Source organism: Macrobrachium nipponense, chromosome 11 (genome assembly GCF_015104395.2).
Source record: "Macrobrachium nipponense isolate FS-2020 chromosome 11, ASM1510439v2, whole genome shotgun sequence".
Lineage (NCBI taxonomy): Eukaryota > Metazoa > Arthropoda > Malacostraca > Decapoda > Palaemonidae > Macrobrachium > Macrobrachium nipponense.
The window spans coordinates 44,566,717-44,587,291 of record NC_061087.1 but is presented as its reverse complement, the minus strand read 5'-3'; the positions used below and the strand labels follow the sequence as shown (position 1 = coordinate 44,587,291).

The window sequence follows — 20,575 nt, the reverse complement described above, 5'->3', positions numbered from 1 at the left end:
CGCTAGCGACAAGTCGCCATTTTTCTTGTGCTGTGCTTTTTTGAGATTTATCCTTATAATCTACGATGGAACGCTCTGCAATTGCCACGGCTAAGTTAAGTAACTCATAAGTAATATTTTACCACAATTTTATCTTCCGGGTACCAGTATTTTCCTCTTAATAGGTCATATACGGTTCCCCGGTTGTCTCGTGGCGGCCATGCTGCCTCGTAAGAATTCCCGGTCCTCCATACTGGGACTTCTTATACTTATGGGCTTACTTTATCACGTTCATTGTTTTACATCGAGTTTTAGCTAGTTTAGCCCTCCTACCATTCTCTTAGCTTGGTATTTAGGGCTATTATTATTTTTATTCCGGCCCAGCATCCCGGCTCTTGCTCTACATCGGCTATCGCTGGCTCCGAGTAGGCTTCTGTTTCTTGGAACAGTCTGCCTCCTCCTGGGCTTCTTTCTCTTTTACTAAAAGTGTCTCTTCCATCTTTTCGATGTATATATTTATTTTATTTAGGGTGTTAGGCTAGCCTAGGTGCTTGTTCCTTGTATTGGTACAGCTTGGTTCACGTGGCCCTCTCACGGTTGTGTTGCTCGCGGCCTAGGCCACTTGCGGTCACGTGTTCCATCGCACCTTACCCTGCCCCTGCCCTCCCTTTCTGGTATAGGGAGGAGCTGGGGGACCCCTTGGTTGTCATGACAACCTCAGTCGCCTTCTCTCACTCCTACTCGGAGGTGGCCAGGGTTCCTCCCATGTGGGGGGGTATAGGGTGGGAGACCACTCATGAGGTACCGGGTCCTCCATGCGGGTAGCCGGTGAGCGGGGAGGAGTAGGGACCATCCCTCCCCCCTCTCTCGCTCCCGCCGTGTTACGCCGAGACCTTCCTCCCCCCCTCCCCAGTTGCTCAGCCACCTCCCTTGCTATACGAAAGGAGCCTTCCGTCGCAGCCGGGGCACCTTTGGTTATAGGCTACTGGCTCCGCTAGCGGGCGGGGTGGGCACTACTAGTGGTCGGTTGCTTGCCTACTATATCCTTATATCTCTCCCCCGCTACCGGAAGGGAGCTTACTTCTTACCTACGCACTCTTCTAGTAGACGGGCGGAGAGAGGTTGTTTTATTATTATTAATTTAAGGATATACCCTAATTGTACAATATTTTACAATGAATTGTGTAATATTATTATTTTTATCTACCATCCCCGCTATTTTCCGTCGTGGTTTCCAATTACCACCACTCCTGGTTGGTTTCCTTTTGTGTCTCCGCCATCAGCGGAGCCATAGCCTAGGATACCAACCTGGTTACCACACGTATTTTGGCGGGGCTCTGGTTTAATCTAACTTTATCGCTCCGGCACCAGCGGAGCATCTGTTAGACTGTAAGTGTTTACTTGGTACTCATGTACTTTTCCACTTACAGGCTACCAACTGCCAGGTCCCAGCGGTGTAACCGCGACGCTGTTCGGATCCCTGTGGACATGATGAGTGTAGGTCTCACGCCCCCTGTGCCACGTCGTTCAACGAGACGATCGTCTGGCATCCTGAAGCCTGCGCCATCTGCTACGACCTGGTCGGTCAGCTGGGAGATGGGGTAAGTCCATTATAGGCTTACTTATCATTTTACTAACAACTTTTAGTCGTAAGTTTGTTAACCCCGTTCCACCATTGGCAACTAATCTCGCCTTTCTTTCAGGCTACCGGTGTGAGGGAAGTCGCCCTCGCCACCCTGAAAGCGTGGGTGGGCGGCTTCGGGAAGAACGCCGCCAAAGGCCAGCCCTACATTCTGGATAAGAAGCTGGCCGTCCAGATCTTCCCCGCGGGCAAGTCGACGGGTTACGTTGACCCCTTGTCCGCTGCCCCGCTGATAGCCTCCATCCAGCAAGACCTCCAGCAATCCTTTGGGGTCGTAGCCTCCCAGGAGTCGGTCCCGGACGTCGCTGCCCTGGACCTTAACATTGAACCTATGGCGGTAGGGGTGGAGGATTTGTTGGTTGAGGTAGGTGTGTCGAGCGCCAAGGTCTTTCCTTGGGTGCTTCTGGATCTTCTCCTGTCCCTTCTTCTAGCGCTTCATTCCAAGGCTTTGTGGGATCTGAGATCCCTACTCGCTCTCCCGCTCTCTCTGTACCCCCAAAGGAGAAGGGAAAGAGAGAACCGAAGACTCTAGCCAAGACGACTTCTAGGCAGTCGTCTTCGTCTTCTTCGGCTAAGAAGTCGTCGACTTCCTACGCCGATGCGGTGAAAGCAAAGCCGAGCTCTTCTCACCCAAAGAGCTCCAGAAGCAAGGCTTCGAAGGAGAAGGCTCGCGCTCCGCCGAGTCCTGCCTTCTCCCGCCTCCACCGCTTCCACTCCGGCTACGCCGGTAGGTAGCAGGCACTAGCACCTTTGATCCCTCTGCTTTCTCAGCAGGGGTGATGGAACAGGTGGGCGTGCTGGTAGGCTCGCAAATCTCCGCACTGGGGACACGATTCGAGCAGATGTTTGCACAGTTGTCAAACACTCTGTCTCAATCTGGCCAATCAATCCAGGATCTCTCTAACAGAATGAGAGAAAATGAGGACCGAGTAGCTGGGCTATCTCAGGTTCCTCCCCCAGTCTCCCCAGCGTCAAGCACGGGGATTCTTCAACTCCCGCCATATGACTCTTTGCCAGCTTTTCTCTATGGAGAACCCATGGAGAGTAGCTGCCTACGCTCCGTTCAAAGATGGAATGATCTCTATCTCGGAGTGTGGAACTCGAAGGATTGAGGACTTCGAGTTTTACCCTCCGGGTCTGACGCAGCCTTTCATCGGTTATGCTAGGCTGACGCCAACGGCTCTGACGAGGGAAGACAAGATCTCTAAGGAGTCGGTCCTATATAGTAGAGACCACGCTCAGCGGGAATGGGTTCACTGCCTTGAGGACTGGGAGTGTACGAACACCAAACTCCAGGCCTACAAGAGTCCCTTCACTATTTTCACGACGGAAGAGGAGGTTTCTCTTCCGTTCGCCACGAAATTAGTGGAGAAGTCCCTTTCAGGCAGTCCTCAAGGATGAGCCCATCCCACAGTTGAGGGAGGCGGAGTCTACTTCTCCGCTCTTCCCTGCCTTCGGAGAATTGTGGGAGAACTTGCCAGCTACGTTCACGCTTGGTAAGCTCAAACCGGACTGCGCCATGGACCAGTTCGGCGAGAAACTACCAAGGCTGCCGGATTCCCTAATCCAGGCAGAGTTTGATGCGCGAACTAGGTTTGGCAGGTCCCTCAATTCCCTTATAATCACGGAAATGGCTGCCCTCTCTTATGCTACGGAACCGCTGTTCAAGATTCTGGCGAAATCTCAGTTCCAGACGGTTCTAACGGACGCTTTTGACTTCTTCCAGGCTAGGAGGAACTGCCGGAAGCATGTCTTACAAGAATGTACCATCAGGCATGAGCCTAATAGACTCTTGGCCGCTAGCATGTGGGGAGCGGATCTCTTCCCAGAGTCCGCGGTTAACGAGGTACACCACGAAGCTGCTAGACTCAACCAGAGCCTTAGAGCTAGGTGGGGTATTTCCTCAAAGAGGAAACAGGAATCCGTTCCCACTGCTGGCAAGAAACCGAAGAAGGCTGGTAAGAGGTTCCAGCCATATAAAAAACTCCAGCAACAGCAGCAATTTGTGCAGGCGGTCCCGGTTACCCAACAGGGACAACCTACCAGCTCAAAGCAGAACCAGCCTATCCTCCTGTTGCCCCCGCAATCTCAGCCATCCACTTCCTACGCTATCTCGCCGGCCTTCAACCCTGCATATGAGGCTCAAGGCTACACTCAGCCGAGAGGTAGGGCGAGAGGTTACTTTCGTCAGCGTGGCGCAGGAAGGGGTACGAGGAGCAGACAGTTCAGAGGAGGGCGTGGTGGCCAACCCGCCCATCAACAATGAGGCTCCCCAGGTAGGAGGGAGGCTGTTCCTCTTCCGCCACAGGTGGGGGTTCAGCAATTGGGCACAGAGCATAGTGTCCAAAGGATTAGGCTGGAGTTGGATCAAAGATCCTCCTCCAATCAAATCATTCCATCAGATACCGTCAAAGGAATTGACAGATTACGCGGAAGAACTCCTTCAGAAAGGAGCTATTGCGAGAAGTCAAACATCTAAAATTTTCAAGGTCGCTTATTCAGCGTGCCAAAGAAACGAAAGGCTCAACAAAAAGAAGGGTAATCTTAGACTTGTCAAGGCTAAACTCTTTCATTCGTTGCGACAAGTTCAAGATGCGTTACCCATTCTCGCAAGTAAGGACCTTACTTCCGCGTGGAGCCGTCACATGCTCCATCGATCTTACAGACGCATACTATCATATCCCTATAGCCAGGCACTTCCGCCCATTCCTAGGATTCAGGCTAGGAAATCAAACATTCTCATTCAAAGTGATGCCCTTCGGTCTGAATGTAGCCCCCAGGTATTCACAAAGATAGCAGAAGTGGTTGTACAACAATTGAGAGCTCAGGGAATCATGGTAGCAGCATACCTCGACGATTGGTTGATCTGGGCACCAACAGTCGAGGAATGTCAAAGCCACCAAAAAGGTAGTTCACTTTCTGGAACATCTGGGGTTCCAGATAAACAAAACGAAATCCAGACTTAACTCCGGAATCTCGTTTTCAGTGGCTAGGAATCCAATGGGATTTGTCTTCCCACAATCTGTCAATTCCAGTAGTCAAACGGAAGGAAATAGCAAAATCTGTCAGGCAATTTCTCAAATGCAAACAAACGTCAAGAAGAAACCAGGAGAGAATCCTATGGTCTCTTCAGTTTGCTTCGGTAACAGATATCCTTCTGAAAAGCAAGGCTAAAAGATATAAATCGAATTTGGCGGTCAAAAGCAAACTCCAAATATCGAGACAAGTTGTCAGTAATTCCACAGATTCCTCCGCAACCAACTAACTGCCTTGGGTCAAAGAAAGTAAAGAAACTTTAGCCAAGCAAAGTACCCCTATTCAATATCCCCTCCCAGTGTTAACCATTCACACGGATGCATCCCTGTCCGGGTGGGGGGGATACTCTCAGTTCAAACAGGTTCAGGGGACTTGGTCAGTTCAATTTCGCCAGCTCACATAAACGTGTTGGAAGCAATGGCAGTATTTACTTACTCTGAAGAGACTGCTTCCCCCGAAGAAGTCTCATCTAAGGCTAGTTTTGGACAGTGCAGTGGTAGTTCATTGCACAACAACGAGCGGAGGGTCCAAATCCAAGCATGTGAATCATGTCATGATAGCCATCTTTGCATTAGCAAACAAACACAAATGGCATCTGTCTGCCACTCACCTGGCAGGAGTAAGGAATGTGATAGCAGACGCCCTGTCCCGGTTCAGTTCCTCTGGAATCAGAGTGGTCTCTAAACGTCGGGTCATTCCAGTGGGTAAGCCTGAGAGTCCCAGGTCTCCAAGTGGATCTCTTCGCCTCACAAGCGAACCACAAGCTCCCTTGCTATGTGGCCCCCAACCTGGACCCTCTGGCTTATGCCACGGACGCCCTGTCGTTGGATTGGAATCAGTGGAGGAGAATTTATGTTTTTCCTCCAGTGAATCTTCTCTTGAAAGTCCTAAGCAAAACTAAGGTCTTTCAAAGGGATAGTAGCTCTGATTGCACCGGACTGGTCCCAAGAGCAACTGGTATCCTCTTCTTCTGGAATTGGGTCTCCGACCTCAACGGATCCCCAATCCCAAGCTATCACAATCAGTACAAATGAGGACTGTGTTCGCTTCCTCAGGAACTCTCCAGACCCTAACTTTATGGACTTCATGAAGTTTGCGGCTAATAAAGATGCTGATATTGATCCACAGAATATTCTCTTCCTAGAATCAGATAAGAGAGAGTCAAACCATTAGACATATGACTCAGCTGTTAAAAAATTAGCATCTTTCTTGAGAGAATCGAACACTACAACCATGGACAGTTAATTTCTACGATATCCTTTTTCAGGATCCTTGTTTGAAAAAGGTTTAGCACGTCTAGCACGAGACCACCATCAAAATAGGCTTTGAAGAAAATCTTTCAAGTAGGTTTTCAGATAGATCTGACTGAATCTTATTTCACATCTATCCCTAAAGCCTGTGCTAGACTTAGACCTTCTCAGAGGCCTACTACAGTTTCATGGTTCTTCATGATGTCCTCAAACTAGCTTCAGATACTGACAAACTCTATCTTGTACATTCATAATGCTCCTGAGGAAGACATTATTCTTATTAAGCCTAGCCTCAGGAGCTAGAATTTCAGAACTGTCGGCTCTATCCAGGGATGCGGGTCATGTGGAATTCCTCCCATCAGGAGAAGTTCTACTTGCTCCGGATCGTAGCTTTTTAGCCAAAAATGAGGATCCTCTGCAAGGTGGGCTCCTTGGAAGGTTATCCCACTTCCACAGGATCCTTCTCTCTGCCCAGTATCAACTCTTAGAGCCTTTCTATCTCGTACTTCTTCAGATCCTCAGGTGCTCTCTTCATGAGAGAAAAAGGTGGTACTTTGTCAGTGAAAGGCATTAGACAGCAAATCCTTTACTTCATTAAACAAGCCAACCCTGAGTCATTCCCAAAAGCACATGATATCAGGGGAGTAGCCACCTCAATTAATTATTTTCAACATATGAACTTTGAGGATCTTAGAAAGTATACTGATGGAAATCCCCGACAGTCTTTAAACGGCATTATCTAGTCCTTGGAATCTTTAAAGTTTTCAGCAGTAGCAGCGGGAACATAGTTTCCCCTGATACTGTATAGTAGTTGTAGTATAGATCCAGGTCTCCTTTCTACCTACATCAGCCACATGCCTCACCCTATCGCCAGGTACTCAAATATTATAGCCTTAGCCGTTGAATCATTATAGTGGATTGTCCCTTATTTTTTTGCTAGGGACATCCACACTTGTACTGATAATGTACTTCAGTGTACCTACCCTTATTTTTATGCTAGGGTAGGACACAATATGTTTGTATATATTCACCATTTTTGTATTTATGATGAACTTCAGTGTACCTACCCTTATTTTTATGCTAGGGTAGGACACGAATGTGTTTGTATATATTTTGCAATACTTGTATTAATGATGATTCAGTGTACCTACCCTTATTTTTATGCTAGGGTAGGACACATGAGTTTGTATATTTTGTAATTTTGTTAAGTAAATCTCCCTTTTTTCTTTATATTACATGCAGCACTGTAATTTACTGTAATTACCATTTAAGTACTTTAAGATTACTAACGTTCTATTATTTTACTGTTTAGTATAAGTTAGTTTAAGTGCTTAGTTTGTATGCTGTAATTGATTACTTATATTATATCCATCATTTTACACTGTTTTTCACTGTTCCTTTTTTCCCATCTTGTCTGTTTCTCTGGTACTCTTTCATAGGCGACACGAGCTGAGCCCAGAAAAGGGATTTTGACGAAGGAAAAATCTATTTCTGGGTGATTGGCTCGTGTCGCCCTATGAAACCCCCCCTTTTATGGTTTGTTTTCCCCCCCTTGCAGGACAAGATGTATTTAGCTGTTTTAATTAAGGATGTCCGCTAGGGGCGCTGCTGTCCGTGGCGTCCTCTAGTAGTAGTAGTAGAGGCTGCATCGCCCGTTGGTATCAGCTCTCTCTTGGGGATTCTGATAGGAAGTTCTAATTGGTGTTTGTCTCGTGGTAGTGTTCCACACTCGCCCCTATTATCATACCGACACTTCTTTTTTTAAGAGTGAGCGAGTCAGTTTTACTGACATTTTCTTAATTTTGTTTTTCTCTGGTAATTTTAGGCTAATTTTACCTAGAAAGAATGATATTAAGGATCCTTTCATAGGGCGACACGAGCCAATCACCCAGAAATAGATTTTTCCTTCGTCAAAATCCCTTATATAGACCTCCTAATACTAAAGAGTTTGACTTAATAATTGAAAAATTGGATGATATATGTAGAAATCACAAGGACTGGACTATTCTCCTATCTGGTGACTTCAACTTTCCTTTCGTAGAATGGGAAAGAACGAATAGGAGATTGTGGTTGTACTTATACATATAAAAAGAGAGTAATAGTAGTGCAGAAGATAAGAGGCAATTTGAAAAGCTATTAGATATGCTACTAGAATACAACATTCAACAAATAAATCACCTGCCAACAAGAAAGGAAAAATACTTTAGACCTAGTAATTTTGTGAACGAGATGAATTATGTTAAAGAAATAATAGTTTATAATGCGAGTATTTCAGACCATAATGTCATAGAATTAAACAGTTCATTCCAAAGCAAGTGAAAATAAAATAGAGATAAGCAAGAAATGAAAAAGTGGGAAGGATATGGAAAATACAACTTCTACAGTAAAAAATATAAAAATGGTCAGAAATTAATGAAGAATTAAACAAAGATGGGATAACATTTTCGTAAGTGATGACATAAGGGTAAATACGGAGATATTATATAAAATATTGGAGAAAATAGTGGAAAAATATATACCGAAGAAGAAAAGTAAACATCATTCATGCATACCAAGAGACAGAAGGATCTTGTTCCAGAAAATCAGAAAGTGGAAAAAAGGAAAAAAAAAATCTTGCAAAAGAAAAAAATGCATGGAAAGTTATAGAACTAAAAAGTAAGATAGAAAATGCAGAACAAAAGATTATACAATCAAAAGAAAATGAAAAATGGGACTTGGAAGAAAAACCCTATTAAATATCAAGCAAAAACACCCCAAACTATTATACTCATATGCGAAGAAGATGAATAAAAGAAGAATAGAAATAGGCCCTCTGAGAATTGAAGGGAGATAACGAATGAAAAAAAGGAAATTTGCAACATTCTGGCAGAACGATATAAGAGAGAATTCACCCCTAGAATAGATAATGAAGATAATGATATAGAAGTAAGGGATGAAAATAGTGAATATTTAGCTGACATAGATATTAATGAAGCTGATATTGTGCAGGCTATTAATGAAATTAAAAATGGAGCTGCTGCAGGGCCTGATGGAATTCCTGCTATTTTGTTAAAGAAAGTAGTTCATTCTATCGCAAAGCCACTTGCAATATTATTAAGACAAAGTGTAGATACAGGCAAGATATATGATGAACACAAATTAGCATATATTACCCCTACTTTCAAAAGTGGATCAAGACTAGAGGCAAGTAATTATAGGCCTGTGAGTCTAACATCACATATTATGAAAGTGTATGAAAGGGTAATGAAGAAAAATATTATGAAACATTTAATAAAAAATAATTTGTTTAATAAAGGACAACATGGTTTCGTACCCGGAAAAAGTACACAAACCCAACTGTTAGTCCCCCGTGAGAACATATTCAAAAATATGAAAAGCGGAAATGAAACAGATGTGGTTTATTTAGACTTGCAAAGCTTTTGATAAAGTAGACCATAATATATTAGCGAAAAAAATTAGAAAAACACAATATCGTGGATAAAGTAGGAAGATGGTTAAAAGAATTTTTACACAACAGAAAACAGATAGTTATTGCAAACGACGAGAATCGGATGAAGCCAAGGTAATATCCGGTGTGCCGCAAGGTACGGTGTTAGCTGCAATACTGTTTGTTATTATGATTGAAGACATAGACAATAATGTTAAGGATTCGGTAGTGAGTAGTTTCGCAGATGACACAAGAATAAGTAGAGAAATTACTTGTGATGAAGATAGGAACGCTCTACAAAGAGACCTTAACAAAGTATATGATTGGGCAGAGGTAAATAGGATGGTATTTAACTCTGATAAATTTGAATCAATAAATTATGGAGACAGAGAAAGAAAGCTATATGCATATAAGGGACCTAATAATGAGACCATCACAAATAAGGAAGCAGTTAAAGACCTTGGTGTGATGATGAATAGGAACATGTTATGCAATGATCAAATAGCAACTCTGTTGGCAAAATGTAAAGCAAAAATGGGAATGTTGTTACGGCACTTCAAAACAAGAAAAGCTGAACAAATGATTATGCTTTATAAAACATATGTTCGTAGTCCACTTGAATATTGCAATATGATATGGTACCCACACTATCAAAAGGATATTGCACAAATAGAGAGTGTACAAAGGTCCTTTACAGCTAGAATAGAAGAAGTTAAGGACCTAGACTACTGGGAAAGACTACAATTCTTAAAATTATATAGTCTAGAAAGGAGAAGAGAACGCTACATGATAATTCAGGCATGGAAACAGATAGAAGGAATAGCAGAAAATATCATGGAACTAAAAATATCAGAAAGAGCAAGCAGAGGTAGATTAATAGTGCCCAAAACTATACCAGGAAAAATAAGGAAAGCACACAGGACATTAATCCACTACGCACCAGCATCGATAATGCAGCGTCTATTCAATGCGTTGCCAGCTCATCTGAGGAATATATCAGGAGTGAGCGTAGATGTGTTTAAGAATAAGCTCGACAAATATCTAAACTGCATCCCAGACCATCCAAGATTGGAAGATGCAAAATATACCGGAAGATGTACTAGCAACTCTCTGGTAGACATTAGAGGTGCCTCACACTGAGGGACCTGGGGCAACCCGAACAAGATGTAAGGTCTGTAAGGTAAGGTAAGGTCGCGCGCAGCGCGCGCGCCTGTCGGACAAGCAGTTAACTACCGAACCCCTTGTTCGAAAGCTTACGACCTATCCAGCTGCCGCTAGTAACCTTCCTATTGTAAAAGGACCTCAGGTTTGTATAGTTAGGAAAAATGCAATTTTGGACAAATTGTCTCATATGCAGCTGCCAATAACTAAGAATAGAGATTAAGCAATCAATATCTCAAACCTTGCAAACTATCCTGATATGAATCTTGGCAAGGTTGCCAATAATGTTACAAGCCTTTGGACACATACTATTATTAGAGAATTAAATACTCATAACAGCCTCACACAATACCAACTAAACAATGATTTTAAAAGCAATGGTTTATTTCTTTATGGGAACTGGCCCTCCTTTCCCCTCCTTATTGCAACTGGCACAGACAAAGCAAGACATGATCAGTTTCACCTCCAGATGCATACTGAGACAGGTGGAAAGGAGGACTCTCCTTTTGTGGTGCCTGGAAATTGGTGACATAAAGGTATTGGGAACTAATGGCTGTGAAAGAAAAATGTTTTTAAACTACATTTGTGAAGCAATGTGTTTCTATGAATCATTAGAACCGTTTGAAATATTTAATGTTTTGTAATTTTGTAGATTTCTGCATATTGTGTACCAGAAGACTTTTTATTGCAATATGCTTAAGTTTAAACCTTTTACTTTAAAGGTGTTGGAAGCAGACAGAAGTGACCATGAGATTGTTAACTATGCCCTTGAAACCTTAGTTAATGTCACAGCCCCAGAAATTTTCCCAGAAGAATGTGGTAGGTATATTTATTCATTATCTGTTGTGAATTATAAATTCAAATATTACAGGTTCAAGCAACTGTTGTATAAGTAACATGGAAGGCATGATAGCTATTACATTAATTAATTTTGTAATTACAGTATGTATAAATGTAGAGTCGAGGGATAATGACTTCATTACCTTAGATATTGTTTAAAGATTTCTGTATTGAAGTGCCTGGTAACTTTCTCAAAAGTTAAGGGATGGGGGATGGGGTAAAAGGCAAATCTGATTAACTTGAAAAACACCATTAGTCTTTCAGAAGTATAAAAAAAACTTCAGTTTTTATGTATGCAACATACCAAGTTGTTACATAGCTATACAGTGGCTGCAAAAATAATCTAAACAGCAAAAATAATGTTGACATATTTCACAAAATAATAGCAAACTGCTGTGGATAATTAAACAAACAAATCTGGTGGCATCTTTTCCTCTGAAGAGGCATGCTTCATTTGCATATTGTTTGACTCCTCCTATGAAGAAGCATAGGGAACCATAAAGGAGTCTATAGCTATCTTGCAGCTTTGCACCTGACCTTCATCCTCGTTACTCAGATCAGTTGCCGGGAGAGAGTCAGGGTCATGCTGGTGACTGGCATATTCCGGTGCCTAGGTGCTGGGAGCATCAGACTCTGACTCGCGTGGTCTGCTCTCCCAAGTGCTTATCAACAGGGGCTTCGACTTGTTCGCCTCCTCCTGAGCGCGAAATCTCACCAGTCAGTTGATTATTATCAGCGAAGAGGATTTGTTTGACTTCAGTACCAGCAAGTTCTTCAGAGACTTTGCAGAAGGAAGATACGTCCTTAGGACCTTTCAGGCAGCAGCTACAGGAGTTATTGGGTTTCCTGAAGAAAGCTACAGCCTCTAAAGGAGGGGACAACACTCTTGTCATCAATTCATCAGGAGAGGAAGAGCCAGATCAAGACTCGAAGTCGTCTTTGGTTTACTCCGACCTCCATAAATACTTTTTGTAAAATTATTCAGATTTTTTTGAAACTGCTCCTCCATCCTCTCTACCTTCAACCTTTATAATGGACAAGAGGTTTGAGAGTGGTTTGCCTGAAATGGTTTTGTCACAGTCCTCTTAAGAAATTTTTGAAGGTATGGAACGAATGGTTAGCTACCAAGTAAGAGTAAAGTAAGGTGACTTTCGCTTACCCGCCTTCAAAACTAATTAATAAGTACAGTAATACCCCGAACTTACGCGAGATTAGGTTCCAGACCCTGGTCTCTGAAATTGCCAATAAATGCTTACTTCTAGAGTTCGAACACTAAAGATGACGTAATCATGCTCCCTAAGTATCAGGCTAACTTAAATGAAATTCAAGTTACTGTAATTTGATTTAAAAGTTAGTTTAATACATTACCCTTAAAAAAGGAATAACTGGTTGGCTTAAAAATAGTTACAGTAACTACTATGTACAAACGCATCCACTTTTGTACGTATACTAAAGTTACCCCTAATTCATGGGATGCCATTTTCTTTTTCTGTCAGAGTAAAAGTTTTCTTTGCATCACTAGGTAAACTTGATAAGTCAGTCATAATGAAGTCACAATTAAATGAAATAAAGAAGACATGTATGTACATAAGTAATGTTTGCAGAGGGTGAAGGTAAAATTAAATCAATTTAAAATCATGAACTAGTGTGAGAGCTAGTTACTACAGAGAGAGAGAGAGAGAGAGAGAGAGAGAGAGAGAGAGAGAGAGAGAGAGAGAGAGAGAGAGAGAGAGATACATACGTCATGTAGGTAAAACTCTGGAGGGTATCATCTTTAAAAAGTGCAAAAGGGATCACATCCTCTGAAAGTACATTAACTGTATGTGCTGTAATTACGTAACATAATACATACAGATTGTATACCAGCACTTTTCTCCGAGGTTAAGAAAGTAATTTTCACAGGATGACAACTCTGATGTTTTACTAGTTAATCATGGAGTTCTTATATAGTGACTAACACTGAATTACCTACTGCCTTTGTATTACTTTCAAAAATGTAAATAGCACACACAAAATCTCTGTGCTGATTTTACACTTAAAAGTATGAAAACTTATACTAATTGTAGTATACATATTAGTACGCACTTCAGAAATTAGACAAAGTTTCTGAAGAGATATCATCTTTGAAAAGTGCAGTAACTTTGTGAGTGGGTATCACATCTTATAAAAGTACATATATGCACTAACTGCATATTTATGCATGTACAAAAATAAAAATAATAAATTTTTAATAAATATTTTATACAGTAAAGCTTTAAAATTTTAAAATTTGCATAATAAATTAAACATAAACACTTTTGGAGGGTTTTGCAGGGTTCAGAAATGTTCGCACTATTGTGAAGAACTCGTGTATGATAATAAGTTAGGTTTCAATGAAAACTTCAAGCTACTGTGAATTCATGCAAATCGAATCGCGTAAGTTTGTGGTATTACTCTACCGCTATTACACCACAAGAGAGGTTACTTCCCAGGGAATTTCTGCCTCTTCCCAGGGGTACTTCTCCGGTCTGGTCGACTCTAATAGAAGGTCAGCTTTCTCTGCCGCGAAGGTGTTGTTTTCTTCACCGGACTTCAGCCACTTAGATAAGAATTTGTTTAAAGTCCTGGAAGTATTCAGTTTCCTCGACTGGACGATAGGAGCACTGGCCAGAAAGATTGATGAGTACCAGTCTCTGGATGAAGAATTCACGTTGGACTGGTTGGGTGTCTTTTCCTGTGCTGATAAGGCAGTAAGAGACGGTTCAGGAGAATTAGCTTCCCTTTTCGCAATGGGAATACTGAAGAAATAGGAATTGTGGTGCTCCTTTGGCTACAGGGGAGTAACTATGACCCATGAGTTGGCACTTCTTTTCTCACCCCTAATCAAGTTGCACCTTTTCTTGAAGTAGACAGTACAACAGGTGCTTTCAGATTTAGAGAAGAAATCGACAAACAATCTCTTGGTTCCATCTGCAAGGCACATGAAGGAGACTCCACTTACAGGAGCTAAGTCGTCTCCATTACAGAAGCACCCCTTTTGGGGAGGTAAGACAAAGCTGCAGACAAGACCTAAGTCCAACTTACATCCCCCAGCCAATACCAAGAAGTCGTCCTTCAAGTCTACCAGAAAATAATGTAGAAGTCCTTCACACACCAGTAGGAGCAAGACACCATCTCTTCTGGGGAGAGTGGAACAAAAGAGGATCAGAACCATGGGTCATCCAAGTGTTTCGGGAAGGTTACTCCATCCCCTTCCAAGAAGATCCCAGCGTCCAATTTTCTGATCAAGTTGACAGCATACTTGGAAGGATTGGAAGATCTTTAGCTTTAAGCAAAGAAGTGGAAGCACTGATCAAGAAACAGGTGATAAAAGTAGTAAAGAACCAAACATGAAGGGATTTTACAACAGGCTGTTCATAATCCCCAAGTCATCGGGGGCTGGAGGCCCATTCTAGATGTTGATGCCTTGAACCTTTTTGAGTCGAAGATGAGGGTTCGCATGGAGAGGAATTGTTCAATAATGTCAGCTCTCCAACCAGACAACTGGACGGTGACGCCCGACATGGAAGATGCGTACTTCCAATGTCCCTATTCACCAGTCGTCCAGAAAGTTTTTGAGGTTCTTCAAGGGAAGGATTTTTCAGTTCAGAGCTCTCTGTTTTGCACTTTCAACTGCCCCTCAGGTTTTTACTTGGATTCTTGACAGATGACTGGTTAATGGCACATCTGTTAGGTATGTTATGGTGCTATAACTCTATTATCGACACATTATGGTGCCAAAAACCGAAACTTGGTCCGTATGCCATAAATTGCCGATTTTATAGTGCTAAACTAGAGACATAAAATCGGATCACCATTAACTGACCCCACTTATAACCAGGGACTGCCTGTATAAGCTGTCATCGGCAAAACTACTCACTACCGAGTCCTTAACATTACTGTCTATGTCTGCAATCATAATAACAAATAGCTATGCAGCTAACACTGTACCTTGTGGCACACCAGATATTACCTTAGCTTCATCCGATTTCTCATCGTTTGCAATAACTATTTGTTTTCTGTTGTGTAAAAATTCTTTTATTCATCTTCCTACTTTGTCAACTATACGTATTATGTTTTCTAATTTTCTTGGCTAATATATTATGGTCTACCTTGTCAAAAGCTTTTGCAAAGTCTAGATAAACCACATCTGTTTCTTTTCCGTTTATTATATTTTTATATATGTTCTCACGGTGGACTAACAGTTGGGTTTGGGTACTTTTTCTGGGTACAAAACTATGTTGTCCTATATTAAACTATTTTTTATTAAATGTTTCATGTTTTTCTTCATAACCCTTTCATACACTTTCATAATATGTGCTGTTAGACTCACAGGCCTATAATTACTTGCATTTAGTCTTGATCCACTTTTGAAAGTAGGGGTAATATATGCTAATTTATGCTCATCATAAATCTTGCCTGTATCTACAGTTTGCCTTAATAATATTGCAAGCGGCTTTGTGATAGAATGAACTACTTTCTTTAACAAAATAGCAGGGACACCATCTGGCCCAGCTGCTGATCCATTTTTAATTTCATTAATAGCCTGCACAATATCGGCTTCATTAATATCTATGTCTGATAAATATTCACTATTTCCATCCCTTATTTCTGTATCATTATCTTCATTATCAATTCTAGGGGTAAATTCTCTCTTGTATCTTTCTGCTAATCTGTTGCATATTTCCTTTTTTTCATTCGTTAATCTCCCTTCATTTCTTAGAGGGCCTATTTCTATTCTTGTTTTATTCATCTTTTTTGCATATGAGTACAATAGTTTGGGGTTTTGCTTGATATTTACTAGAGTTGTTTTCTTCCAAGTCCTGTTTTTCATTTTCTTTTGATTGCATAATCTTTTGTTCTGCATTTTCTATCTTACTTTTTAGTTCAATCACTTTCCATGCATTCTTTTCTTTTGCAAGACCTTTTTTCCACTTTCTGATTTTCTGGAACAAGATCCTTCTGTCTCTTGGTATGCATGACTGATGTTTACTTTTCTTCTTCGGTATATATTTATCCACTGTTTTCTCTAATATTTTATATAATATATCCGTATTTACCTGTATATCATCACTTACAAATATGTTATCCCAATCTTTGTTTAATTCTTCATTTATTTCTGACCATTTTATATTTTTATTATAGAAATTGTATTTTCCATATCCTTCCCACTTTTTCATCTCTTGCTTATCTCTGTTTTCAGTTGCTTTGGAATGGATTGTCAATTCTATGACATTTTGGTCTGAATACTCGTATTATAAACTATTATTTCTTTAACATAATTCACCTTGTTCACAAACAGTAGGTCTAAAGTATTTTCCTTTCTTGTTGGCAGGTGATTTATTTGTTGAATGTTGTACTCTAGTGCCATATCTAATAACTTTTTGAATTGCCTCTTATCTTCTGCACTACTATTACGCTCTTTTTTACATGTAAATACTACCACAATCTCCTATTCGTTGTTTCCAATCTATAAAAGGAAAGTTAAAGTCTCTGGATAGGAGAATAGTCCAGTCTTTGTGATTTCTACACATATCATCCAATTTTTCTGTTATTGTGTCAAACTCTTTAGTTTTAGGGTGTCTATATATTACTATGTTCATAAATTTATCAGATTCAAATTCTACTGCTATTAATTCACATTCTTGGTTACTATATTTCTCATATATTTTTCCTTCTTTTCATGTCTCTCCTATATATCGCAGTTCCCCCTAGATTCATATTTTTTCTATCTGATCTATAAGTTTGGAACCCCTTTATCTGATCATCATTACCATTCTCTTGAGAATACCAGGTTTCACTTATATTCATTATATATATATACATCTAGAGAGGGGGGGGGGGGGGGGGGGGGGGGGGGGGGGGGGGGAGAAGAGAGAGAGAGAGGAGAGAGATACAGAGAGAGAGAGAGAGAGAGAGAGAGAGAGAGAGAGAGAGAGAGAGAGAGAGAGAGATTTTGTATTTCTTTAAAATACTATCACATATAAATATTGTAATTACAGTTATATTATTATTAGTATTATTATATATTTGAAAATATCAATAAACATATTATACGTACATGTACTATAAAAATTCTCTCATCTCGGCAAAAGAAAAATTCTCTCATATCTCGGTGAGAGAGAGAGAGAGAGAGAGAGAGAGAGAGAGAGAGAGAGAGAGAGAATTACTGAATGTTAGTTGGTGACAAGCAACTCCTCCCCCTCCTGTCATATTACTTGACACATTTGACAGCTCTGGACCTCAGCTTAGTACTTGAATCTAAAAAGAAAGATGCAGGGCAGAATGGATTCTTCTTCATTCTTACATAACTATTTTATTTATAAACTAAAATCTTACTAACTCACTATAGTTTTTTCTTTAAAGAATTGATATTATTGCTGTTTACATTAACATTAATATTTGAAAATGAATAAATTGTGAGGACTGAGTAGTAAGACGAGGAGAGTGAGCGAACTAACTTTATTCGGCAAATGAGGCTGTACATAAGGCGGCGTGCGAATGGAAGCATAGTGTCCGTCACACATGCACGAACAAACATAAACAAAAAGGGACAGGGCCCCCACTGTGAATGTGTTTCATCACAGACAAAAATATGTGAATAATTTTGCATAGAGGGAACGGATTCCCGACATATGTACATCAAAAGAAAGGGCGTAAAATGCTCTTCATTTCAGAAGAAAAGAGAGGACATATGGATATACAGATTTTTACAATGTCATCCTTAAAAGAATCCCCCCCAAGACAATGTTTACGTAGAATCGTTGGATGGCTAACAGAATCTTGCGGGGAGCTGAAGGAGTCCTCGGGTTTGTGATTGCCATGGTTGAGGGGCGTCTTGTGTGTCCTTGTCGTCTTGAGGGCCGGACACGGGCATTGAGGAGAACTCGAGCATGAAAAAGGATCGTCTCATGGATCACGAGGTTGAGGTGGACACAGAGGAGTCAAGTGAATGTGCTGAATTCTCCATCGTATTGTCAGCCTCACTCTTACGGTCGACGAGAAGTCGTGAATGGTGTTGAGGAGTACCAGAGAACCTAGACTAAGTGTCGTATGGGTCTGTTAAAGGTTCTCTGAAGGTGAGCAGCGGTAATTAGTCCCTTAATGGCAAAGCCAAAACCGTTTGGGTCACCTACTCCTGGATCACCAGTTGTGAGAACTGAGTAAGACGAGGAGAGTGAGCGAACTAACTATTCAGCAAATGAGGCTGTACATAAGGCGGTGTGTGGACAGAAGCGTAGTGCTCATCACACACACATGAACAAATAAAAAAAAGGGACAGGGCCCCTGCTGTGAATGTGTTTCTTCACAGACAAAAATACAAAAATAATTTTACATAGAAGGAACAGATTCCCGATATATATACATTAAAAGAAAGGGCGTAAAATGCTCTACATTTTAGTTCCTGGAAGAAAAGAGAGGACACATGGATATACAGATTTTTACAATGGAAGGGCAAACATTCGCCCGAATGTTGTCCTTACAAAATCATTTATTTGTCACAGAAAAAACATACATCCCTGTAAGAGAGAGAGGGGGAATTGTTATTTTTATTATGTGATATCATTTAATCTTATTAAACTTACTAATCGTAGTACAGTATTAATCACTATTAATAGTTGAAAATTTGTAAATCGTTTTTGCATCATAAAAATTTATTTGTTCATGAAACTTACCTGTCAGATATATATATAGCTGTATTTTCCGAAGTCCGACAGAATTTTAAAAACTTACGACACACGTAGTGGGAGTCAGGTGGTTAGTACCCATTCCCGCCGCTGGGAGGCGGGTATCAGGAACCATTCCCATTTTCTATTCATAATTTTTCTGTCGCCGGTGTTGTAAACATCTGTTTGCAGCACCTCCGTCTGGATTTTGGAAACTTATTGGCTACTTGAGTATCCCTTTTGGTTTTTTTTTGGTTATCTGACTTGGATCGGTGGCTAGGCACACGTTGATAGTGGATCGAATTGATTTTGGTATAGATTTTTCTTTGGATAAGATGTCGGTGTCTAGTTCAGCTAGCGCTAGATTTTGCTCTAAGTCTGACTGTAGAGGTAGGCTACTGAAAGCTTCAGTAGACCCACATACTGTATGTAAAGGTTGCAGGGAGCATGAATGTGCGTATGAAAGCCGCTGTAAGGAGTGTGAAAGCTTAATAGATTCTGAGTGGAAGGCGTATGAAACCTATCTTAAGAAACTTGAACGGGATAGGTTAAGGAGGTCTTCCTCCAGGAGTGTTTCAGGTAGGCAAGAAATTAATGATTCTCCTGTTAACCCTCCTTCTGTAGTTAATGCTCCTAACCCTGTAGTGTTGCCTTCGGGCCCTGAAGCAGTGTCTGTAGAAGGTAATACTTTATCTTTGATTCTAGAGTCGATTCGTAACTTAGAATCTAAAGTGATGGCTCTTGAGAGCAAAAGTGAAGTGCAAAAGTGCAGTGATAGTGCCCCTTGTGTAGTGGAGGGTGTGTCAGATCGGCTTTATTTCGCCTCTAGGCCGGGACCTCTGCTTGACTCCCAGGTTACGGGGAGAGAGCATGTCGAAAGCCGAAGGAGGGTTACGAGGAACCCCCACCGATCTGGCGTGCCTTCGGCAGTATCTGATGAATCTACCCAGACTGCCAAGGAGCGTGCGCGTGCACGTCTCCTCAAGGAGTGCTTTTCGTCTTCGGAGGCTTCCTCCCTGCGTAAGGGGTGGAGCTCTCATTCTGCATCACGTCCGCTGAAAAGGACTGTTTGTGTTCGGGACGCTTCACGTCCAAGTTGTTCTATGGAACTTCGCTCTTCACCTGATAGTGCGTTCGCAGCTTTTCCGCCGCAGAAGAAGCGTAAGGATTCTTCTGACGTGGATTCGCTAGAAGGTGACTCGTTCGAGTGCCACAGTCACTCCAGAGTGCGTGAAGTGGCGGTTCCTGGGAGTAGGAAGGACGCGTCCCCTCGCCGCTCTCCTGCTCACAGGATCAGCCCCTCCCCAGAAAAGGAGGCTTCACCTACCAAGAAGATTCTTCAGTCGCTGCAGCAGCAACTTCAGGATGTTATTGCTTCTAGAGAGACTCTTCTGCGTCGTCGTAGGAAGGATGACAGACTTCCTGTGAAGAAGTCGAGACGTTCTCCCTCTCCTTCTCCTCGCTCGTCTCTCTCTCCGTTTGAGTCTCCCTCTAGAGTTCGTTCTGCTCCCCAGCGGCTCTCTAGAGGAGGTGAGAAATTCATTTCTCACTCTCG

At 41.6% G+C, this 20,575-nt stretch overlaps 1 protein-coding gene across 4 annotated transcripts in view; it reads left to right on the top strand.

Annotated features, from left to right (window-relative positions):
- Positions 1–20,575, top strand: part of LOC135205584 (general vesicular transport factor p115-like) — a 489,349-nt gene that overhangs the window by 67,165 nt on the left and 401,609 nt on the right. For all 4 annotated transcript variants that reach the window (XM_064236360.1, XM_064236368.1, XM_064236352.1 and 1 more), the window contains exon 3: positions 11,218–11,314. In XM_064236360.1, the coding sequence (XP_064092430.1) occupies positions 11,218–11,314 (97 nt within the window). The remainder of the gene's footprint in view (positions 1–11,217; positions 11,315–20,575) is intronic.